The following is a 26,325-nucleotide window of genomic DNA, read 5'->3' as shown; positions in this document are numbered from 1 at the left end:
TCAGGCTTGTAACTTTGAGAACAGTTGAAAACATGTTAGGAGAGTTGTCTAATGCCTCTGTAAAGCTCCTTGGATGCATTGTAGCCATGGCTTTTGAAAGACCCTAGGGGTGCTTGTGAAGGTTGAACGAAAGGCAAGTGGTCAAGTTGGATTTAGGTGGAGTTGTGAATGTGGGAGTAGGAACAAGGGGTTTGAGGGTGTTAGGTAGATTGGAGAGGGAGTCCTTTACCTAGTTACCTTGTAGCCTGACCCATATTGTGGGTTGGCTATTGCCTTGGAACTCACCTAGACTCATTTGTACTTTGCCTTGTCCTAATTCATCATTATTAGTTCCTGCCATGGGCAGGAATACTTAATGCATTAATGTTAGTGCTAATATGACATTAACTCGACCAATCAAATCAAAGAATTTAAAAGTTTATATGTAAGTTATAATGTGTATATTTATTTTTCATTTTCCTTATTTATAAATGACGTTTTGTGCTCATTCTATTGGTCCATACTATTTTTTGTAGGGAGAAAATTCAACTTTCCTTAACAAAACTTCACATATTTTTTCCAACAACAATGATGTCATGCATTAATGATAGCTTTATCTTTTTCACAATTGTGACAAATTAATTGGAGTTTCCAAAAAGCAATTATTTTATCTTCCACCTCACTCCCTAAGACATAAATGCATGTTAAATCAACAATAATAACTAAATCATTTTTCTTACCAAAGATTGTAAATATATCAATCTATTATTTTTAACATCTTGTGAGTTTAAGTTTATTTAAAATCTTACTTAAAAACTAATTATCATATCATTTTAAAATACATTTATTTAATTATTTCTTCACAATAATTTAAGATTATTTTATTTTAATTTTAAAACTAATTTTTTATTCTAAATTATAATTAAATTAATAAATAACAAAAATATATTTTTAAGAATACAATTATTTGATAAATTTTTACTAAAAATATTTATAAATTTTGTTACAAAAAAATTTTAAATTTAGTTTTTAATGTTTTATATTTTCTATTTTAAATATATTTATTAGTTTTACATTGTCCCTTACTTTTGTCAATTGTAAAATGCTAACTTTTTTCACACTATGTTTAACTAGCTATTTTTTCCAATCTTGTTTTAATTCTGTTTTGCATTTTAAAATTTGTAAAACTAATATTGTTCTTCAAACTTACTAAAATCTTTTGTTGGTTTTAGTCAACAATTTATTTTTTAAAATTTAATATTTGAATTTATATTGGAAAAGGTAGAAACAAATACTTCATTGATTTAACTCAATTTTATAATTGTTATTTAAATATTTCTTAAAATAACATAATCCTTAATCTGTTTTTTTAAATTCTCTTCCAACTATCTCTATTTAGTGTCCCTATAATAACATGTCATTCTCTCTCTTTTAAATCTCTTCATTTCCTTCGTATCCTTCATTTATATCTATAATTCTCTATTATCATTATCTCTCTTTTCAATTTGTCTTCATATATATAAATCTCCATTTTCCTTCTTTTTTAACTATTACGATGAATATATCTCTTTTAACTCTCTCTTCATAGATTTCACTCTCTAATTTCCTTCTTTCCTAACTATTGGCAGGAACTTTGACGCAATGCATCTGTTGTTTGCATCACTTTACTTCATTTTCTGAAGTCTAGAGCAAATAAATAATCAGGGAATGCTGTGAATAATTAAACAGAGGGGCCAAAAGCTAAAGTAAAAATCTTAGCACTTAATTGCTTACTTTATGTCATAAAAAGGGACCAACTAAAGTTATAACTTAGTATTCGTAGGTGATTTCCACATGATGAACTTTTAAAATAGTAACGAAGCAAACATTGAAAAATTAATGCCTCAGTCAAATTATAGAAGAAAATCAATTGATTTTTGGAGGGAAGAGATTATAAGTGCCACAAGTCTTCTTGGGAATTGATTTAAACATGATTTTTCCTTAGAAAGAGATTCTCCCCTCTGATTTTCCGGACGCAAACCCTGAAGGCTCTTTGTTCTGGACATCCACCCAAAGCACCATAACTAAATACTTAAAATTGCTGCATATAGGAGCCACTACTGATTGAGAAGAAGAATAATTTCATTGTTATAATACATCAAAGTGATCTGTCATAGGTCTGGTAATTGAAATTGTCAAATTTTGAGCTGGAGTTTGGGACGGCTACAGAAGCATCAAGAGCAAGTTCAACCAGATTGGATAGGATATGTCTGGAGCATTTCAGTGGCCTGCAACTTGATACAGCAGCAAGGATAAGTGGAAAATGTGGCTTAAAAAAGGGACAGGTGGTTGTCAACAGTATGCCAAAGGTTTACAATTGATCTGAAACAATTATGTTTACCGGTAATCGGGTTAGTGGTATTGAAAGAGTTGAAGCTGGAGTTGATACCCTGTGATTTCAGTCTGTGTTGCTCTTGAATCTCAGAGGGAATATAATAATATTGCCTATCTTTGCATTAATATTCCATTCTTTTGAAATAGCAAATCAATCTTGGTTGTTGTTCAATTCCATTTCATCAAACAATTGAATATTGCTCAAGTTTTCAAGAGAATAGAGAAAGGGATATTTCAATTAATGGTCTCAGGTTAAAATAGGAACAGAGCTACACTATCTCAAGTTTGTAGGTTTGTAAATTTACCAAGTCACCTAAGCTAGAAATCCTTATCTAAAATGATATATAGTCTGATTGCATGATTATGGCAGCTGTGGATTTTGGAGCCAATAAAAGGTATGGAAATCACTTTGGGAAGCTTTGAATTAATCAAAATGCAAAATTCAGTAAAATTTGGATTTCCTTTTCTTTGAATGTAGCATATGTGTAACATCCACTTTTTCTGGGCCTCGGTTAACAACTATCATATCAATGAGCACAATTGCTTTTCCATATTCATGAGCATGAGAGGGCAGTTAAAACAATTATCTTATATGTTCGTGCGAAAGAGATTAATGGTTATAATCAGTTTAACTGAATTATTGTAACTAACAATTGAAGGCATCATCAATAATTTTAAATAGAGGATCTAACTTTTCCATACCCTAAATTCTAAAACTGAAATCTGCCTAGGGTAGCCTATGCAAAATCTAGATTAGATCACATATACCACTTGGGGCACAAATAGTTATACAACTATCGAAATGTCAATTACCATTTAGCCCATCAAATACCACCGTATCATCCTTTTTCTTTCCTATTGCTAATTATGGCAATAACATATAGTTAAAAGATACCTTCATTTTTATTATTCACACATAAGGATAGTTATAACATCCATCAAGTAGGCCTATCTCAAGCATATATATATATATATATATATTTCATGCTCAATTGGAAGATTAACTGATCTAATTGGTTACCGATTGCATTGACGAGAAAGCTTGATTTCATTGAAGGGAATATCTGATTCAACGATATAAATCAATCTAACATATCGTCAACTTGTAATTTCAAATATCATAAAAGTAAAATACGTGTTATCAACAAATGTTTGAATGCATAACTTATCTTTGTCTTGTGCATGCCTGGGCAATAGGTGGAGAGGGGAAGCATTGTCAGGGGTTTAACCTCCCAACCGTGGACCCTCAATTATCCCCACACAATCTCATCCAAGAAAGGCCTTCCCTACCCGGAAATAGATAGGAACACCATGTCCTACCACTGAGTATCTTAGTATTTAGAGTATCAACCCAAGTTACAATGTTGACCACTTCCACAGTCTCGAAATAAAAGAGAGGTAATAGTTCTTTTTATGATATTAAATGCTTTATATTTCTCTTGTTACAAAAATTGACCAAGTAGCTCATGGTATTGTCCAACGCACACTCTTGCTTGCATAGCCGTTTACCCTTAGCTATGGTGGTTCATGACTTGTACCTATTTGCCTAGTGATGATGGTGCCCCTTGTGCCCAATTCCTTTCTTGTAGTGCTTCCCCCCCTTCGATGTGCTCCTGCAAGGAAATTATCCACAGTTATATCATATTCTTCAATATAATAATAATTACCATAAATGCTTTATATTTCTCTTGTTATAAAAATTGGCCAAGTAGCTCATGGTATTGTCCAACACACACTCTTGCTTGCCTAGCCATTTACCCTTAGCCATGGTGGTTTAGGACTCGTACCTATTTGCCTAGTGATGGCGGTGCACTCTGTGCCCAATTCCTTTCTTGCAGTGCTTCCTCCCCTGCTCCCACCCACCCTTCGACGTGCTCCTGCAAGAAAATTATCCACAATTATATCATATTCCTCAATATAATACAAATTACCATAAGAAGTTATTATTCATAAACCAACACAACAGCTAACCACCATATGATTTTTCATGAATATGTAATGAATGACCATTTTCTAAGTTTTCAAGATAATGATATAATAGCATCATAACGGTTAACCAACATGTCATCTTCACATAAATCGTAACTAATTTTACCTGTCAACTGACTTCACATGAAACCTCAACGACTATATGAACAATTTTAAATTAAGCCAAAATTTGGGATGTAACATATCCTTCCCCTTGTGTTTCATCGTCCTCGATGAACTTTGAAATTTTAACAAACACTATAGAGGACAGTTTAAAATTGGCCAAAAATTGGGATGTAACAACACGGCTTATGACTTTAGTTTACTGCAAGGGCTACATGCATTAAGATTCATGAAATTTCAGAGAACTATGACTAAATCTTGATATCTTTGGAGCAACTTGGACTTAGAGTTATTTACTAGGGACAAATCTACATGCAATGAAGTTTGATGGAGTAACATATGTTCTGAATTTGGTAAGCCTTGCAAGGAAAGGGTTGTGAATTGAAAGCTGTCAATTTTTCACTTGAGAAAATTCAAAATAAGGTTGGATTGATTTCAAGTTCTATTAAAGGCTTGTAAGCTATGACTTTCTCCAAGAATGTTGTGTGACAAGATCTTGGGAGTTGCGAGGATAAGGGGCGGTGGAAATAAGTTTAGTGGTCAAGAAATGGACTCACTAGATTAACTTCAAGAGAATCTATGTGGCATCAAGGGCACTGAACCAGAACTAAAAGGATTTCGTGTCCAGGGATTCGAGAGGAAGTATTTAACTTTTGGGACATAGAAAATATTTAGTGAGATGTATAATCTGATTAAATTCATTTCAGGTTTGGAGAAAGGAAGGTGGGCAAAACATGAAGGCAAAATCCATATGTAAGTAAAAGTGAACCCGGGTATAAAAGGCTTTGCAGTTGAAGAATTTGGTGGAGGAAAGAATATATAAAGCTTAGGATAAATTGTGTTGAAGTGAAGTGAGGTGAATAAGGTTCATCTTATGTCCATGAAACAAACCTGTATCAGAACAATTAAGAAATGGACATGGTTGGGAAACTAATAAATGGGGAATGCCTTAAGAAAACTAATATGGAAAGGAACCATTAATCTAGCAAAGGAAAATGAGAACCATAGGAGCCAAATGGTGGGAAGCAAATGCTAGGAGATGAAATATCAGAATAGTACTTGGATGACACTTAAATAGGACTTGCACACAAAAAAAGGTGTTATCTTAGTTCCTAGAGAACTAGGGCATGTTGTGGCAACAACAAGAAGGCCTTTTGTTTCAGGTGTAAAAACATCTCATCATTATCTTTATGCAAGATTTCAAATTGGATAACACCCCATAGAATTTTTATTCCAAGGTGCGTCAATTAATGAAATGATGCAAGGAAAAGTACTTTTTGGTATATATTTTGGTCAATTAGGTAGGAGCACTTATTCAAAGTAATTGTCTTGAAAGGAGATGATAATTATCCTTTTACATACATATGCAGGTTTTCTCTTGACATTGATCTGGATGCCCCAAAAGTGAGATTGCCATTTGAGAGAACAGATTGTTCTGGAAGCTGTAGCCAGCTGCTGGTAGATTTTGGTCATTTTACCTTGTGCACGGGGAAGGTGAGGATATTCTCTGCGGATAATTTAATTGTGTAATTTCTTAGCATGAGTACTGAATCCTGATCATGTTTTGTGATGTTGATAACTGGTTCAGGAAGATGAAGTTGATTTTGAGAGCGCAAGTCTTTATTCTCGCTTTTATATATCTGGGAGAGACATTTCTGCCTTTTTTGTTGATGGAAATTTTGATTGGGCAGACCTTGCTCAACCTCCTTTAGACTCTGCACATATCATGGATAAGCATGATGAACATCCGACAGCTAAACATCCTTCTAATTTTTTTCCGATTCTTGATAAGTGTGGCACATCTGTTGTTATTGACCAGGTAATCTATCCAAGTTGATGTCAGTTTTATGGGTTTAATGATGCATTTGCAATTTCTTAACAGCTTGTATATTCCAGATCAAACTTCAGCATCCAAACTACCCATCAACACGAATTTCAATTCAAGTACCAAACCTTGGGCTTCACTTTTCACCAGCAAGATATAGTAGGATTATGAATTTGTTACTCATGCTCAATGAAAATGGTGGAAGGAATGGAACTGATGATGGAATGGGACTCAGATCTTGGCACCCAACTGATCTTGAAGGTGATGCTAGGGTTCTCTTTTGGGGGGTACGTACTATCCTTGACTTATGTTTCATGGTTTTTTTGTTTCCACAATTACCTTTTGGACACAATGTATTGGTTTTGCTTAGTGTTAACACTTAAAATATTTGAAATTATTGCAGGGAATTGGTAATTCTGTTGCAGAATGGCAACCTTGTTGGTTAGTACTTGCTGGGTCATACTTGTATATCTTGGATTCCAAAACTTCTCAAACATATCAGCGCTCTTGTAGGTATAAAGTTAATAATTGATGCGTTCATGCTTGCTAATTTAGTGACATTTTTAAAATTTTTACGATGCATTTAATTAACATCATTTATTAATCTGTCAGCATGAGTTCCAAACACATTTCTGAGATACCTGCTACAAGTCTGGGAGGATCAGAATTTTGCATGGCTATAAGCAACAGGGGTTTTGATCTCCAAAAGGTAGTGTTCTAGGAAACAATGAGCTAGTTTTCTTCTGGGAATTGTTAACTGTAGCACATTAAAATGATATTTGTATCTGAAGGAAATCACCATGTTACAAAATACACCCAGAATATTTTGATGATTTAAACAGATCAGGAAAAAAAGCTTAATGGTCTGAAAATTCTCTCATTAATTTTATTTTTGAGACAAATTTTTAATTGCAGAATGTATGGCAAGTTTAGGGATGGCAGTTTTGTATTTGTTTTTTATTCAATTTATATTGTGGCCACAATTTTGTGAATCAAGATATCAATGATCCCATGACAAGCGTGAGCTTTTCCATTTGTTTCTTGCTTTGTAGAAGAGATGTATGGTAATCAACAAGTGAGGAAAACATCAACCTTATAATCCTTTGTAATTTAAAATATTTTGGGGTTTGATTTGATGCTTTTCTTATTTAGTCTAGCAAATCAAGCCTGTTGTTTGAACCTTTGTTGCATAATTGTATCTGATTTATCTGTTAAATGGCTTCTTGTTAGAGAGTGAGTTTTCTCACTTTGAGGAAACACACAATTGCAAAGGTTAAATTATCTGAAGTAATTATCTCTGTTCTCCTGGTGAGAATCATAATTAAAGCACACCTTTAGATAAATATGGTATGGTCAACCTAGATATGGTGTGAGATGCTCCTTCACTTAAGTTTGAGATACAAACCCTCGTTAATGCGTTCTTCTTCGTGAGGGAGAAGTTCGAGGTGCAATCCCTTGCTAATACATTCTTCATTGTGAAAGAATTTGAGGTGAAAGCCCCTGTTCCACCCTCTGGAAGTAGCTATGTTTATCCACCCTTTAGGAGTAGCCATGGTGGATGTCATGTGAGAGAATCCACGAGATACTTTTTTGTTCGTTCACCCTTTGGTAGTAGCCATGGTGAATGCCATGTTGAGATAACAACATTATGTTGACAAAATCTGTGATGAAATTTTTGCTATTGACACTTTTTGGTTACAGTTCCACTGTTCTTGTTAAGTTGAGAGGCACCACGACATATGAATGATCTCTCTCTTGTGAAGAGGGAGTGTTAATATTTTTTACTAGTCGCAAGAGAAATCATTCTTACTTGTTACTGTTTTTCTCCTTATCATTGTTGCTGCTGAATCATATATGACTTGGCACTGTCACCACATGAATTGGCATCTTCATGCGTTGTTCATCCATTTGTGTGACTTGGCACCGTCACCATATGAACTGGCATCTTTGTGCATTGTTCATGATTCCTATTCAAGTGTGGGGGCTGCTGACATTTTTGGCCAAGCTTGTTTGTGCTGTCGCTTGCTTTTCACTGGACTTATTTTATTATGTTGTAATGCCTCTGTGGTGGTCGGTTACGCTAGAGATTCCAGCATTAGAGCATATTCTAAGAAAATTCTTTCATTGTTACACTGGTTCTTTTGATATAGTGCTGCATGGTGGATGCATTGATATAAGTCTCATGACAGAGAAATTTGATCGGGTTTTAGTCTTAGCAGAGTTTATTTTGATATAGAAAGATTACAGTGGCAGTGGTGTTTTGTGTGCAAGTGTAATAGTACTTTGGAATGTATGATCTGTCTATGATTGGATTCTTTATTATGCTGAGACTATGTTTGTATCTCAATGAGCACAAAGTCCTTTTGGAGTCCATCTTGCTATAAGGATTTTGATTGATTGCTTAATATCTTCAATCATAAGCAAGTAGACATTGTAATTGCTTTTATATCTAAATAAAGGGATCATCATTTTGTGGGCTGGGTTTTTCACCCTAAGGCGGAGGGTTTTCCTATGATAAAGTTCTTGCGGCCTCTGAATTTTGTGTCTTGCATTTTCAGTACTTTGTATTCCTTTGTATTCTGGTTCAAAAATTAACAGTAAGTATCGGTGCATGAACCCAAGCCGGGACACTTGGTCTGGTTGTGGGGGGTGCCAGTAAAACACTGCAACAAGCACAGAGTAATGATAATTGAATAAATTAATAGTAGTACAGCTACACAATTGCATCCATAATTTGTGTCAAAAAGTCAACATGCTGATTCTAGTCACACACACACAGGCAATCATTGTATGTACTGCTGTTAACAAGCACTTTGAGACATTTTTGATGGATCAGGAATTCTGTGCTTCCTAAAGAATGTATTGTATGGTTGCATTCTATGTTTAACAATTGGTTGGAATAGATTCCATGTTTAACAATTGCTTGGAATATATTCATAACTTTTTGTGGTTATGTTTAAATCAGATGAAGTTTTATAGGGGTCTTCATATTATTGCCTGATCTGAGAGAGTATTCATAACCTTGCAATCTACATCTGCAGGCCCTGGAATCATCTAGCACTGTGATTTTGCAGTTCAAAGACCCCAGTTCAAAGGCAGAATGGATGAAGTCTCTTGTTCGAGCTACATATAAAGCATCTGTAACATCCCACTTTCCCTTGAAGAAAGTGAATTTGATTTTTCCATCCATGGAATCTGATATTATTTGCTCTTTGCAGGCTCCTCCATCTATATGTGTGCCTGGAGATCTTAGTAGTGATGAATCTGAAGATGAAATTTCTCAACCAGCAGTCCTATCAGAGTTGGCAAATTTGTTTGTTGTTGGTTCTCTGATAGAATTGAAGCTTCTTATCTATGGAAAGGTACTCCAGAATCAGCAAAGCTATTTTCAGTCATGTCTCTATATTGACTTCTAATATATTTTCAGGATTTTTTGGAAATGCAATGGCAGGAGTCCTTTTAAGATCAACAGACCCACTTTAATAATCTGTTTTTGTTTCAATATATTATTTGTCTTTATGTTTGAAAATTCAAAAAAAGGCACATGGTTCTTGGTTGTATGTAAAAGTAAGCATTTTGTTTTCTAGAGTATGAAAGGATGTCTTGTTAAAGTTTGTAATGGACAAAGAGATAGAATTAATGAGTTTAAATGATTATTAGCATATTCTTCTAGTTGAATTACGACTGGTTTGTAGATTTCTAATGACATTATATACCAGGGTGAAGAAGAAAGTGATAATGGGAGCGAAGAGAGAATGCTTTTGGAGCTTTGTGCTGATGGAGGCAAGGTAGGGCTCAACTAACCCTATAATTAAAGTTGCCTTATATTTTACCATTATGAGTTCTGGTACCCAATGGCAGTAATATTTTCATTTGTATATATTTATAAAATCAAAGGAAAATGTAGCTTTTTGTTTTCACAATAGAGACCAAAATTTGTTGTATGAAGATCCTTTTATCCAAGCATCCCACTGGGGATTGTTGTTCCATTAACCTTTATTTTTGTTCAACAAGTTATGTGACTGTACCAAATGAATGACATTCACCACTACTGTGGCAAATCATTCCATTCTAGATTTCAAATGAATTGCTTTTTATTGATCCCATAGCAGCGAAACATCATTTCCTTTCAGTTTATATCATGGTTCTTACTTACTGCAGAACGTGTTAACAGAGATTTCTCATTTGAATTTGGTCAGCTTATGTTGGTTGGGTTACAAGAATTTTAAATTGGTATTAATAAAAGTAAACATGGTTTTCTATAATTCCTCTTAGGGTGTCTTCATATATGAGGATTTGAATGCATGCATTGTCATCATAGTTACCAGGAAACACGGACCTTGACCTTTGGGAGACATGTACCGAAAAAAAATGGAAAATCTAGTGTAAAAAATTTTCTTGCTGCTGCAACTTAACCAAGGTGACTAGGAGATGAGGGTACTTGGAGATTCTATTGATTGATACCAATACTATTACAAATAATATTCAAAAGTAGGAGAGAGGAGGCACTGGGAGACAACAATTTTGTTTTTATATAAATTAATAATTACTAGAAAATATCATGACATAGAACTTCAAAAACAAGAACAATGGTAAACTTTAAATACACAAATGTAAAATGTCATTTTGTCAAGAGTTCAAAATATTAGAGCATATTTCATATTAGAGCATCATTACATTATGAGAAATTTTGAATGGCTCCTCTGAGAATGGAGAAGGTTTGCATGTTTGTGTCCCTATACGATATTTGAGAAGGTTGGGGATACTAAGAGTCTATTATTATTTCAAACAGTTGAATTGATGCAACATAAAGATCTCCTTACCATCCTAGCGACTTCTTTAAAAGAACAATACTTAGTAAAACATGGCATTACAAGAAAAGTGAATAATTGTACATCATCGATGAGTCTTTCTAGGGAGACAATTGAATAGATTGATTAGAAGATAAGATAAAGATAAGATGATATTAATGTCCAATAAAAGACCATCAAAAGGTTTATGGGACTGGAGGATTACAACAATGATACTACTAACAGCAGGAGCACCCAATGTTGTCTGGAAACAAAAGCAAACAACAAAATAGAAAGCAAGAAGAAGAAAAGAAGAGAAACAGAGAGAAGGCCAAGATAAAGACTAGGAGTCCTTTCTAGGCAGGAAGAAATCAGTCACAGAAGGATATGCCTGCTGATGGGTAGAAGTTTTGCTCTGTCTTTGGGAACTCGTAGAGGATTGTCATTGCTGCAAATAGCGGGAACGGGATTTGACAGCTCTAGAATGTTTGGAAGAGTTGGTAGAGCTGGATGACCTTTTCACACCACGCAAAGGAAATAAGGCTATAAAAAAGGCCGTAATGAGCTGAGTAGAAGTATGCCGGTGAGGAAGAAGTGACTGTAGCGTAGTATCATGGAGCACAATGGCCTCCTGAAGATAAAGTGCAAGACACCGCTGATCATAGTAATTGAAAAAATCACAAAGAGAGAAACACTCCCGAAACAGATAGTAAAATCTCCCTCTGATCTCATAGTAGATAGGGCAACGAAAGATAAAGTGAGTCTCAGTCTCAATCTCATCCAAAGTGCACAGCATATAGATTCGCTCCCTGCTGCCAATATTATGATTGGTTTGAGCCGAAAGACAGTGAGAGCCAACTCTGAAGGACCCTTGGGAGATACGTAGGGCATGAGACCACCATCGAGAAAGGTAGCTAGGATGAACAATAATTCCGTTAGAGATCTCCAAGAAGTGCTCCGCATAAAAAGACATCCTTGGACGTATGCTCCTAGGCGGGTTAACTCAGGTAGTGGCAATGTATTGTCTATAATGTCAAGTCTAACATGCTCATTTAGCTCCTGCTGTGAGGGGAGAAGATGAGTAGGGGCATTCAATGAGAATTGGTAAGGGGGGAGGTGGTCAATATCAATCCCAATCGATCCTAGCAAAGAAGAAGCTTGTGCATACCAGCAACGGGCATGAGAACCAGCCTTAGAACTTGTAGTAGCAACCAAAGAGCAATATGCCAAGTAGGAGTATTGATCTCGTTCGCTCACTAGATACGTAAAACAATGCAGATGGTGAAGGAACCAAATTAGGTAAAAAATGGCCGCGATGCTAAAAGGATGAGGCCCAAACTCAGCAAAAATGATACTATGAGGAATGAACCTATGACATCTAATGATGCATCGTAGAAGTAATGTCTGAACCGGCTCGATCGAGGCCCAATCAGAACTAAGGAGAGATGGACCCCAAACCAGAAGACTATAGTGGTTATTAGTATAATTACTAATTGATATTGATTTTGCAAAGGCGATGATTGAGAAATGAAGTTTCTGATGATGCCTTAAGCCCTAAGCTCTCTAGTGAGAGACATCATTTTTGGTTGGGAGACTTTGAAGGGCGAGAGACGGTGGTTAGTAGAACCTCGTGTCAGGCTACTTAGGAGATTACAAGGAACAAATTAAGGAGATTAGAGCCTCCAATTCAAACGGGAAAAAAATACTATTTTATATTAGCTCTTAAAAGTTTCACGCTTTACACCTTTGAGATGGAAAATAGATAGGTCAAGTTTTCTTGTTCATTTTATCTTTTGCCAGAACCTCAAAGAACAAACTGTAGAACCTCAAAGAATGAACCACACAATGTTGCATACTAGCACACTTATTTTTGTTTTAGATTTTATAGTAGATTTAATCAAGGAGCTTCCCTTGTGAATTTAAAGAGAGTATTTCCTCATCTTTTGTTTTATTTTGTGCTTCTGAAAGTGACAAATTTGTCAGCACATGTGACATTAGCCTTGCGTTCCTAAGTTATTTTTATGTAGTGTAACACAGGGGCTCGCACTCACCTCCCAAACTTCGTAGTACTTGTCCCCGAGAAGTCCCCACACCAGGTACTTGAGTACCCAAGTACCCCAACCTCCACCATTCTGCATGCATGCCTCTGCTGGGATGAGTATTTGACTTTCTATTTGAATTTTGATATTTGAATGTTACTATTGGGTATGTAATATGTTACTAAGTTGAATGTTCAATGAGTCTAGTTCATTTTGCAAATTTTCTGTATTTGAGTATTTAATTTGGTATGTTGTATTTAAACATCGTTTCATAACTAGCATTTCAAGTTCTATACGTTTACTATGCAACCCTACCTACCCCGTCCTCCACTTGCCGCCATCCCTTGGCCGCCTCCTACCATCCCGAAAATGACGCCCATTTTCCCCCAGTCCCGGAAAATTGTCCCTGCATCCCCCTGTCCCTATGTACCCTAGTACTGGTGTTACACTGTTTTTATGTGTCTCCACATCCTTGGAAAGCATTTTAAGGGACATGAGAGATAAAAAGTTTGTTATTTATTGTCTATGAAATTGTAGGTTGGAGACTTGTAGGTAGGGATCACCTTGAATTGCATAAGTGCCCAAGTTTGCAAATTTTTGGAGAGAGCCATTAGAGTCCTAAGAGAGCAATGGAGCACTTGGGATCATGTATTTATGATTGGTTTGTAGGCGATGCATCCATGTAAAGAATATATGAATATTAATTTATTTTCGTTATGTTTATGGGCTGTCGTTAAGGGAGGTGTGTGTTTTCCCAACTGGTTCTAGCTTCTTGTTTTGAGCTCTAAATTAGTGGAAAGGTGCTGGTTGTTAGTAGAGTTGCTAAGCAAATTTGGGGGCAATTCAGACATGCCTAGTTAAATCAAACGTTGAAAATTGGTCGGGATCGCCTTGAGTTGGACTTAAGTGTAAATTAGTGGAAAGGTGTTGGTTGCTGTTATCAGTGGTTCCAAACAAATTTGGGAGTAGGCTGTACATGTTTGGTATGGATATGACTTTATCTTTGATGAAAATAAAAATCAGAATTTGAAAGAAAATAAGAATTTTTTCAATTTTGGCATGAGTTGTTTATGTAGGTTTATATCAATAGTTAGGTTAAAGTTCAGACTTTGCATATTTCATATTGTCAAAATACCCAAAAAAAATCAGAAAAACAAAACATACGAAAAAACCATAAAATTTCAAACCACAAAAAATTTAGACATTCCTCTTCAATCGTTTGCCGAAGAAAGAAATCTGGAAAAACTATCAGACATTGCCTTTAAATTTTACTTGGGATCTTTTAATTGTATCAGAGCATAATCCGCCTAGCTTGAGGGTTTTGGCTTAAAACTTAAGTTCTATGCATCAGGCAAATTTGAGTCTTATATATATTACATCTGTAGGAGATCTCAGAGACAGGTATATCATAATACAAAGGATCCATGAGATACGGGCGACATACATGTTGGGAATAGGGTCTTCGTTAGAAGGGTTGACAGAACTAGCAGTAGGATTTTAATGTCCCTGGTGGTTATCACTTAAGATTTGGGATGATGTTCTTATAAATTTTATCGCCAAAGACCTCTTCCTATTAAGTCTTATACTCAAAATGATTTTAGATATTTTTAATTTCGTGTAATGGAGAGAGTAACTATTTGTAAGCTGACCTAAATTCAATATCTCTATGAAACTCAGCATTATATAAGAGTCTTGCTTGAAAGCCAAATTTCTGATTTAATATATGAAATGGATTACTAATGATTCTGCGTATGGTATGCCGTTTGTGAAACTTGTATTACATGATTCTGATGAATTATATCCGTCACATGTCCTCAGTATTATCTATTTAGTGTAAATGTAAATGAACAATGAGTCTGAATTAGACTTTAAGTAAATGCTTAATAATCTGATCTACACATCCATACTTAGTAAAATGCTTAATGATATTTTATCTTTGCTCTACTCTTTCAACAATCTATTAAAGTACATGTATCAAATGATATCTATATCAAAAGGATGTTATGTCCAAATTATTCTCCATATTATATACTGCAGCTGTTACACTTCTCTATCATCTGCTGTATTCACTGAATATTTTCCTCCTTTTAGGCAATTTCTTTATTGCCAATAAATCTGCTTATGTTGATTGTTGATATTGTATTGGTATCTGACTATCATTACTTGATCATAATTATGTTTTTTCCTTTATCAGTTCTTTTAATCAAACGATGTGTATATGTGTTGCCCTTTAATAGAAAACATTCAAGATTTGGAAAGTTAAAATTTAACAAAAAATGGAAATTTTTGTAAACTTACAAAGTGAAAGCTAACAAAATCTATAAAATTTATCACTTACCTCTTTCAAATAAGTTGGAAAGTCTTGGAACAACTTCTATGGACACTAGTCACATGTTCAATGCTAATTGCTTGACTAAAGAGAACAGTCAACAATTTCTGCATTTATATTTATTTGTTCATGACTATGGTAGGGTGTTACCATTCTAGTCTGCAGTAGACCAAATGGAGACAAAGAGTAACCTTGAAGAGAGTTAAGGAAAGGGTTCCACTGCTCAAGACCCTATTTAAGAATTGAGGTTCAATAAACGTTTTATAATAACAGTACAAATACTAATTACAATGCAACATAACACAAGAGATGTGTGCGGGCCTATATGCTGGTTGAAATGTCCCTTTTCTGATTTTTCATGATATTTCAAGCCTCAAATCAGGTCTTTAAAATCAAATAACTAATAACCCAAAAATCCACCAAATTCCTCAAGAAACCCCAAATCGGGTATGCTGAAAATAGTGCTAAAAGTTTCACAACTTCACAAATTATTAATCAATCTGAAAATGGAAATTTTTACAGAAATTTCAGCAGCATAACAGCCTACAAATTGACATTTCCAGATCCATATAGCCTTTACACAACAACTCAAAAATGTAGGACAAAAACTATGCTCATCGGGCTCTCGAAATAGCACAAATATGCCCGAAAACACCACAAAAACACTAATAATCTATCTCAGAAGTTTAATCACGTCCCAATACATATATTCAGCTCTATTTTAACATTTAAAAGTCTGATATACAGCAGCAACCCAAACTGACATGAAATACTCAATTGAAAACACCAAACTCATACAAAAAACACACCCAAAAATCCACAAATCTGCACTGTTTAGCACAAAGGCAAACTCTGTATGAGCATGCACATGGAATGGCTTCAAACTCCCGTTCTTAGCCTTCTTGGAAACCTGCAAACTCCCCTTCTTGGGTCTCCTTCTCCACAGGTTTGGCAGCCTCTGAAGAACAACAAAGAAATGAGCAAAAATCAAGTTCTGGAATGAGCCCAAAATGCCTCCAAACCCCTTAAAAGAGGGCATAACCCTAACTCACATCCAAGAGGGGTTAATAAAATATAATTTAATAATAATTTTTATTTATTAGTCCATTGGTTTCCAAAGATTAGCCCTTTTTGCTGAAACTTCACCTTTTTGGAGCCTGCCTACCTTAGCAAAGTTTATTATTTTTTTAATTATTTGAAAAGGGGACATGACAAGTCCTCCCCTCCCAAATATTGCTTGTCCTCAAGCAGTGAAGGTTGGAATTCTCAAGAGTATGTGCTCCTTCCCAAGTTGCATCCTCTAGTGGTAATCCTTTCCATTTGACCAAATGCTCTATGGCGCTCCTGTTTCTCAATCTTTTCTCTCTTGTATCCAAAATCTCTTCTGGTATCAAAACTAATTTCCCTTCATCATCAAGAGGTGGTAATTCTGTAGATACTATGGTTTGCTGGCCTAGAACCTTCTTTAGGCAAGATACATGAAAAATATTATGTATTTTGCTGTTTGGTGGGAGCTCCAATTCATAAGCTACCTCTCCTACCTTCTTGATGATTTTATAAGGCCCATAGAACCTTGGCTTGAGTTTCTCTGCCCCACTCCTCTTCAAGGTGCTTTGCTTATATGGCTGCAACCTAACAAATACCAAATCTCCCACCTCAAAAGATCTTTCAGTGCTTTTCCTGTCAGCATATATCTTTTGTTGGTTCTGTGCATGTTGTAGGTTATCTTTGAGGGACCTTATTATGTCTTGACTTTGCTTGATGAAATCACTTGCTGTGGGTACTTTGCTATCGAAAAGTATTAGATCAACAAAGGAAAGGGCATCATAACCATAAAGAGCACGAAAAGGAGGCATACCAATAGACATGTGATGAGATGTATTGTAACAATACTGCCCTAGGTGTAACCATTTCACCCACGCATGTTGTTGATTTGAAACATAGTTCCTCAAATATCCCTCTATCCATTTATTAACTATCTTTGTTTGTCCATCTGTTTGAGGGTGATAGCTAGTACTGGGAGTGAGTTCAGTTCCTGCCAAATGAAAGAGCTCCTTCCAAAAAGAGCTGAGGAATCTACTGTCCCGGTCACTAACAATGTTTCTAGGAAAACCATGTAATCTAAAAATTTCCTTGAAGAACAATTCGGCCACTTGTGATGCCTTGAAATCAGATGTGATAGGAAAGAAATGTGCATACTTAGTTAGTCTATCTACCACCACATATATGCAATCCTTACCTTGAACCTTGGGCAACCTAGTGATGAAGTCCATGGAAATACTTTCCCATTTTTGTTCAGGAATAGGAAGTGGCTGCAACAACTCTGCAGGAAAATTTTGCTCACTCTTGCTTTGTTGGCATACCATACATTCCTTAATGTGTTTAAGGACATCCTCCTTCATACCCTTTCATGAAAACTGCTCTCGAATTTGCCTGTATGTCTTGAAGTATCCTTGATGACCAACCAAAGGTGTGTCATGAAAGGCCCTCAATATCCTCTCCTTAGTTTTTGACCCTGGCACTAGGAAGATCCTGTTCTTGTAATAAATCAATTCATCAACAACCTTGTACCTGTTATCATCCACTAACTTATCCAAAATCTTTGTGGCAAAGGAATCTTTAGCATACTCTAAAATTATGGAGACTTTCCAATCAGCAGAGATAGATGATAAGGAACACAAAGTGGGCTTTCTTGAGAGAGCATCAGCAACCACATTATTCTTTCCTTTCATGTATTCAATATCAAAATCATAAGCTTGCAATTTGCTTACCCATTTTTGTTGACGATCATTCAAATCCCTTTGGTTCAAGAAGAACCTGAGGCTATTATGGTCTGTCTTTACAATGAATCTCCCACATACCAAATATTGTCTAAACTTATGAAGTGCATGCATGATTGCCAACATTTCTTTATCATAGATGGAGTAACCTTTCTCTGATTGATTTAATTTTCTACTCTCAAATGCTATTGGATGTCCCCTTTGAGTTAGGACAGCCCCTATACCTTCTCCAGAAGCATCACATTCAACAACAAAAGGTAAAGAGAAATCTGGAATTGCAAGTACAGGGCATGAACTCATTACCTCCTTAAGCTTATCAAATGTTTTTTGTGCCTCTTCTGTCCAAACAAAAGCTCCTTTCTTTGTCAAATCAGTCAAGGGGGTAGCAAGTTGAGAAAATCCCTTGGCAAATCTCCTATAGTAGCTACACAACCCGAAGAAACCTCTCAACTGTGTAAGATTAGTGGGTGGAGGCCAATCCAAAATTGCCTGGATTTTTTGTTGATCAACATGTACTCCTTTAGAACTTATAATATGTCCCAAATATATGATCTCTGTCAAACCAAACTCACATTTAGATAGCTTAGTATAGAAAGATTGCTGCTCCAAGATTCCCAAAACAGTGTCTATGTGCTTTAGATGCTCTTCCCATGTTTTACTGTATATCAAGATATCATCAAAAAATATCAAAACAAATTTTCGAAGATGCTGGCTGAATACCTTATTCATACAAGATTGGAATGTTGCAGGTGCATTAGTGAATCCAAATGGCATAACAAGAAATTCAAAGTGCCCATAGTGACATCTGAAAGCAGTCTTTTCCACATCTTCACTCCTCATTCGGATTTGATGGTACCTTGATCTTAAGTCAATTTTAGAGAAGTATACAGCACCATGTAACTCATCAATGAGTTCATCTATGCGTGGTATAGGATACCTATTTTTTATGGTCTTCTTGTTTAGAGCCCTGTAGTCTATACACATTCTCATTGTACCATCCTTTTTCTTGACAAGTACCACAGATGATGCAAATGGACTAGAGCTAGGCCTTATGAATCCCATGTCTAGGAGTTCTTTAATAGTTTTTTCAATTTCTTCCTTATAACCTCTTGGATGGCGGTATGGGGTTGTTATAACTGGTTTGGCACCCTGTTCTAACTCTATAACATGCTCAAAACCTCTATCTGGTGGTAATCCTGGAGGCAAATCATTGAAAACTATACTATGCTTATCTAGAATATTTTGAATTTCAAAATGGAAATTACCTTGATTCTTTGGAGAGCTTGTTGGTTGGATTATGACTCCTGCTGCCCATGTTACTTGTCCTCTTCGAAAAGTCCTCTCCATCTTCTTTGCAGAGACCGCCTTAGGTGCTCCATTCGATAAACCTCTCAATATGACTTCTTTCCCATTGGAATGAAATTTAAACTCCATAGTTTGATGGTTCATGTAATAGCCTCCGATAGAGTGCAACCATTGAACACCCAATACAAGATCTGTCTCCCCAATACCAACCACATAGAAGTCATCACATAACTCATAATCTCCTAAGGTCATCTTGAGTTGTTTCACCACCCGTGTGCAAGGCATAGTGAATCCATCAGCTACCGTAACATTGAATCCCTCAAAATCTTCTGCTTTAAGCCCTCTTTTCATGACAAATCCCTCATCAATAAAATTGTGAGTTGCTCCACTATCAAGAAGAACTGTCAACCTTTGCCCTGCTAGTACCCCTCGAATTCGAAAGGGATGGTATCTTGGGACTCTCGATAATGCTGCTAAAGTGCCACCCTTGCTGATTTCTTTTTCTTTCTCTTCTTCTACCTCCTCCTTAGTATCATGAAATTCCTCATGCTCATCTGAATCAGATTCTGAAGCAACTTCAATATAGTGCACTTGACCTTTCCCCAAACATCTGTGTCCTAGAGCCCATGGTTCTCTACAAGTAAAACAAAGCTTTTTCCTTCGTAATTCACTCCTAGTCTCTTCATCTACCTTCTTTTTTGCCACATTTATGACATCTTTTGGTGGTAGTGTTGGGAAAGTTTTTTTCTGAAAATTTCCCTTATGTTGCCAAAGATTTGGGGGTTTTTGATTAGTGATTGATTTCATAGGCACGCAAGTTTCAAGTTGCAAGCTTCTTTTGATAGCTTCCTGTAAGGTTGAGGGTGAGAAAGCCTTAACCAAACCCTTAACAGAATCTTCTAAACCATCAAGAAATAGATAAACAATCCTCTTTTTACTCATATCAGGTACCATAACAGCCACTTTTTAAAACTCTTCTATATACTCATTAACTGATTTGGTTTGCTTCAACTTTGACAATTCTTTAAAGTACTCTTCATCATCCTTGAGGTCAAATCTGTCTATCACTCTTTGATTGAAATCATCAAATGTAGTTACCTGATCATGACCTTGAGTAGTCATTCCATGATACCACCAATCATAGGCTGCATCTTCCAAGTGTAGACTTGCAAATTGAACAGCATCACTCTCCTTCATGGGGTTAAGTGTGAAGAAAGTCTGTAATTTTTGTAGCCATGCTCTAGCTGAAATTTTGTTTGTTCCATCAAAAGTAGGTGCTGTAAACTTGCTTATTTTATTTTTGAGCTCTCTTCCACTTATGTCATGCTCCCTCCTATTCTCTTTCTTGGGCATCAAAGTGTTCATCATATCCACATATTCTCTAAAAGGAACCGAACTACGAAAGTCATCATCTAAGCCATTATAAGTAGCTCTTAATGTAATCAAGTTACCTGTAACCTCTTCCACGGGATTAATGGCTGGATTTGGTACTGGTGGCTCATCTGTAGGCAAGAAAATAGTTTTAGTTGATTTAGATGGTGTGGATTTTAGATTTCTTGGCTCCTCTGAAGTGCTCCCTTTCTCATTAATAGATGCAACTCCTTGTAGTTTTTCTGTCAATATTCGCAAAGCCTCTCTAGTTTCTGCCAAACTATCCGCTGTTTGTTTCTGAGTATTTTGGATCTCTTGGAAAAATTTCTTTGCCATCTCATCTGGATCAGCCATACTTTTCCCTTCCTTGGATTTTGTACTTTTACTTTCAACTGGAGGTTTGATCAAAATTTCTTTATTCTTTTCTCGCTGCAAATATCTTTTTTCTCTTTCACTTAGTTGCATGCGACCATAAATTTTGACATGCAACTAATTAGAAGCAACATGCAACCATAGAATATGACATGCAAGATCTGGGTAGTTGTCAAAACTGACATGCAAGATCTGGGTAGTTGTCAAAACTGACATGCAAGATCTGGGTAGTTGTTAAAACTGACATGCAAACTTCTACAAACCCTCAGGCTGGCAAGATCATGGCTCTGATACCACTGAAATGTCACTTTTCTGATTTTTCATGATATTTTAAGCCTCAAATCAGGTCTTTAAAATCAAACAACTAATATCCCAAAGATCCACCAAATTCCTCAAGAAACCCCAAATCGAGTATGCTGAAAATAGTGCTAAAAGCTTCACAACTTCACAAATTATTAATAAATCTGAAAATGAAAATTTTTACAGAAATTTCAGCAGCATAACAGCCTACAAATTGACATTTCCAAATCCGTATAGCCTTTACACAACAATTCAAAAATGTAGGACAAAAACTATGCTCATCGGGCTCCCGAAATAGCACAAAATATGCCCGGAAACACCACAAAAACACTAATAATCTATCTCAGAAGTTTAATCACATCCCAATACATATATTCAGCTCTATTTTAACATTTAAAAGTTTGATATACAGCAGCAACCCAAACTGACATGAAATACTCAACTGAAAACACCAAACTCATACAAAACACACACCCAAAAACCCACAAATCTGCACTGTTTAGCACAAGGGCAAACTCAGTATGAGCATGCACATGGAATGGCTTCAAACTCCCGTTCTTAGCCTACTTGGAAACCTGCAAACTCCCCTTCTTGGGTCTCCTTCTCCACAGGTTTGGCAGCCTCTGAAGAACAACAAAGAAATGAGCAAAAATCAAGTTCTGGAATGAGCCCAAAATGCCTCCAAACCCCTTAAAAGAGGGCATAACCCTAACTCACGTCCAAGAGGGGTTAATAAAATATAATTTAATAATAATTTTTATTTATTAGTCCATTGGTTTCCAAAGATTAGCCCCTTTTGCTGAAACTTCACCTTTTTGGAGCTTGCCTGCCTTAGCAAAGTTTATTATTTTTTTAATTATTTGAAAAGGGGACATGACACTGGTATTCTGGATGATTGCAACATGAAATAATTGACCCGACTTACAAATAGTAGGAGGTGACCCGACTTACTAATAGTAGGAGGTACAATTGTTTCTGTCCTTATATTCAAGATGACAATACTAGTTTTTGGGTTAGTATTAGTTTTACCAAATTCCCTAATCAATGATAGTATTGATAGTAGCTCTGTTTAGAATCATATGTTGAAAAATCACCAATTTTGGTGAAATAAACTTAGAGGGAGAGCGTTGCTGTTATATATAAAATTTGTAGACTATCCCCCTCACCTTCACAAGTTCAGATGAGGGATAGCCTGGTGGAGTGGCTCTCACTTTACCATCTGATGTTAACCAACTGTTTATCACCGAGTTCCAGCAGCCCATGTATTAACAGCAGAGTTTAGAAAAACTAAGTTGCTGATACAGGTTCTGGTTCGGGTATTGGTACGGGGTTTGGGTATGTGGGTACGGCAATTCTTTCTCCCTTGTGGGTTTAGGATTGTCTGTATATGTATGCATGCAGTATGTTAAAACTTTGAAGTTACAAATGTAAAAGAAAAGTGGTACTCATAAATCAATAATGGCCAACAAAGTTATAAATAAATTAATTGTATTACTGATATAGTTTCAAATTAAATGCATTAGCAATTGACATCAATCTGAACATGGTCAACAAACATAACTATTGGCTGGCTTTTACAAATCTATCAACAGTCATGTCCTTAGATCTACAATAAAATAAAGTCAAACCCTGATCTTCAAATGAATCGAAGTAGATTGCTGTTCACTACTGTCATAAACTAAGGGCATTACATAAAAACAATTTTAGATTGAATAATATTACCAAGCTGTTGCAAGAGAGTATTTAAAGCTGATAGAAAGAACATGCTAATGAACAAATCAGAAATACATACATAAACTCACCTACTGCCCTGGGGTACATCCTGGGTGCCCAGGTTCACTCTAGGTCCTTCACAGAAGGATCCACAAAGAACCCATGAAGTACCCAGGAAGAACCAGTACCAAAAATGTACGAGTACCAGGACCCAGGCATAAACAGCAGAACCCGGTAACTGAGTAGAAAAACTGAAATAAATTAGATAGACAGTTCAGGAGATAGTGTGGGAGTATGCTCAGAGTTTCTGAGATACAATGGGTAGGCTTACATTCCATATGCATGATACCGAGTACAAGGAGTGGTTTATTCAAGGGTCATCAGTTTGAAACAGCATCTCTTTTCTCCCACTACCTTTAATTCTCTATCTATCCCATCATCAGCTTGGGTACACTCATTCGGTTTTCAAGTAATCAATTTATAATAAAAATGTGGTTTTCCTGTTTTTCTATAGAAGACTGAAAATTACCATCATGCATATTTCGGAAGACTTGCAAATTTCTCTCTTTTTTTCGCGTGTAAATGTTTTTTTTTAAAACATTCCTTATAATTTTTAAAACATGTGGTTTGGGTATTGTTGACTCGGTTGATTGTGTGGTAAACTCACCAATCGACATTGTACGACACACTCTCTTTTTGGACCTGAAAATAACACTAGGTTTGAATGCAGGAACATTGATAAGGCAGCATAGCAATTTACTAACTTTGAATGGGAGTTTTCATTGTCAGCAGAGCTCAATTCATTATTGTTTTCTTTATTTCATTGGGTGTAAATATCCATCTGTATTGTTAGTAGATAAAATCTAATGAAGTTCTTTATTTTAAAGCTCACTATGGAGAGCCTATTGTGCCAGAATTTTTTAGATTGAAGTCTTGTTGGTGAGGCATTTGATGTATTTTAAATTGTCCACGGTGATTCATTGTCATTTTAATGTTATGTGTATAGGCATTCTTTAATCATAAGCGGAGAGTTTTCACAAAGTCAAAGTGAACTGAGCTCACAAAATAGGATAAAATTATATTATTGGTAAACTAGCATAACAATGGCTCACATTCCTGCAAATCTGATTTATTTAAGCAAAATATTATGTCGTTGTTAAGTCTCTATTCAAAATCTATAGTGGTATACTTATGGTGAATTTCCTTAGTCTTTTAGTTTTAAGATTTATTTGCTATTTACCGTATTGGCATTTTTGCAGGTGACTGTTACACAATGGGAGAATGATTTGACTTTGGGAATGAAATTGCATTCTTTAAAGATCGAAGATAAACTTCAAGGCCACGTGTCTTCAACCTGCAAGTATGTTGCACGTTCTGTACTGAAGAACAATGGCCAAAACACATTTGATGAAGATGTTGAAAAATATAGGGTAGAACCAGTAACAAAGATTTTAGATGAAGACGACTATTTTAAAGATGCGCTGTCAGATTTTGGTGGCTCTTGTGATAGTCTTTCTGTCTTGCCAAGCAACTTAAGTTCTTTGTATGATACCCCAAGGGATTCCTCATGTGACTTTGAAACCACAATAATCAATTCCAAAGCCGATCTTTGTAGTGGGGCTTTAAACCTAGGAGAAGAGCAAGTTGATGAGAAAAATTCAGTTGATTTTATAAGTGTTACATTTGTTACTAGGCAGCCCGATTCTCCTGCCTATGATGGAACAGACACACTGGTAATGTTCATCTTACAGTGAAGTTTTTTAATGTTTGAAATTTGTGTTAGATAAGAATTGATTTTTTCTGATGTTAATATGTAGAACTAACTACCTGGGTTTTGTGTCCTTTCCAGATGAGCATTTGCATGACCAAACTTGATTTCTTCTGCAATAGATCTACTGTTGTGGCATTAATTGATTTTGGCGTGGATTTGAGTGAGTTGATGGAGCGCTTATCTGATAATGGAGCTTCCCAGAATGATGTTGTTGGAAATATACCAGTGCCAAGTGAAAATGTAGAAGATGTTGAATGTGTATTAGTTAAAGGTTTATTGGGAAACGGAAAATCTAGAGTTGTGTTTCAGCTGAAGATGAATGTTGATAGTGTTTGTATTTTCCTAAATAAGGAGGATGGCTCTCAGTTGGCTATGTTGGTGCAAGAAAGGTTTCAGATGGATTTGAAAGTAAAATTTCTAGACGTTTTCCAAGAATGTTATTCATTTTCTGCATTTTTAACATCAAAGAGATTAGGTTCTTTATAGCCCTTGCATTTTTATTTATTTTATGTAGAAAAATGTAAATAAATAAACCACATATTAATACTAAGCGAGTGAGAATAACACTTAAGGAAACTGGCTATAAGCCAGTCACGGTTGGAAACTTGTTACTATTCTGCATGTCGGGACTCTAAGCAACTGACTGCTTGTGAGTCTTGCTATTCTGTAATTTAATATATATTCAGAAAGAAATACACCTTTCGAGATTATTCAAATTGAGGAGACATGCTACTAAGTGAAGGCAGAATTTCATTTCTCAGTATGTGTTCCAACTACAAGAACTGATAAAAATGATTTCATATTTGTAAGTTAGTGTGTTCCTAGTAGACACTAGACTTCCCTTATGCAACTCAATTGCGTAAATTACTGTAACTAATGCAGAAGTAATGAAAAACAGTTCATATACCTCCATATTGTGTTAAATAATCTACATTGATGGGCTTGATACCTTCCTCTGGGACTTCTTGCTCCTTGGTGATGGCTGCTATTTACAATAAGCTCTGATCTCCATTTTGCTGTTTGCCAACAATTTGGTTCTTTTGGCTTGCTCCTTGGAGGGCTCCGACGACTTCTTGATGGCTTGGCCTCCTTTTGTTACTCGCGATAGTTAGTTGTGAACTTGGGTAATACTTCTTGAAGACCTTGAAGAGCACAAGATTATATTGAGAGTTGGGGGGGGGGGGGGGTGTGAATTAGTATAATAACAACTTTTGTTAATTTAAAACTTTTAATGCACAGAACACAATGACACAAGATTTACGTGGAAACCCAATGTGGGAGAAAACC

At 35.8% G+C, this 26,325-nt stretch overlaps 1 protein-coding gene across 1 annotated transcript in view; it reads left to right on the top strand.

Annotated features, from left to right (window-relative positions):
• Positions 1-26,325, top strand: part of LOC149580147 (calcium-dependent lipid-binding family protein) — a 321,232-nt gene that overhangs the window by 155,266 nt on the left and 139,641 nt on the right. Inside the window, exons 19-28 of the mRNA XM_089789740.1 lie at positions 5,814-5,937; positions 6,032-6,262; positions 6,340-6,555; positions 6,672-6,781; positions 6,881-6,977; positions 9,310-9,408; positions 9,487-9,630; positions 9,988-10,056; positions 24,527-25,000; positions 25,117-25,446. Of these exons, the coding sequence (XP_089645866.1) occupies positions 5,814-5,937; positions 6,032-6,262; positions 6,340-6,555; positions 6,672-6,781; positions 6,881-6,977; positions 9,310-9,408; positions 9,487-9,630; positions 9,988-10,056; positions 24,527-25,000; positions 25,117-25,446 (1,894 nt within the window). The remainder of the gene's footprint in view (positions 1-5,813; positions 5,938-6,031; positions 6,263-6,339; positions 6,556-6,671; positions 6,782-6,880; positions 6,978-9,309; positions 9,409-9,486; positions 9,631-9,987; positions 10,057-24,526; positions 25,001-25,116; positions 25,447-26,325) is intronic.

Source organism: Cupressus sempervirens, chromosome 1, assembly GCF_028749045.1.
Source record: "Cupressus sempervirens isolate cs-2001-9-10 chromosome 1, ASM2874904v1, whole genome shotgun sequence".
In the NCBI taxonomy this organism is placed as follows: Eukaryota; Viridiplantae; Streptophyta; class Pinopsida; order Cupressales; family Cupressaceae; genus Cupressus; species Cupressus sempervirens.
The sequence above is the reverse complement of the archived record's forward strand: the minus strand, read 5'-3'. Positions and strand labels throughout refer to the sequence as shown.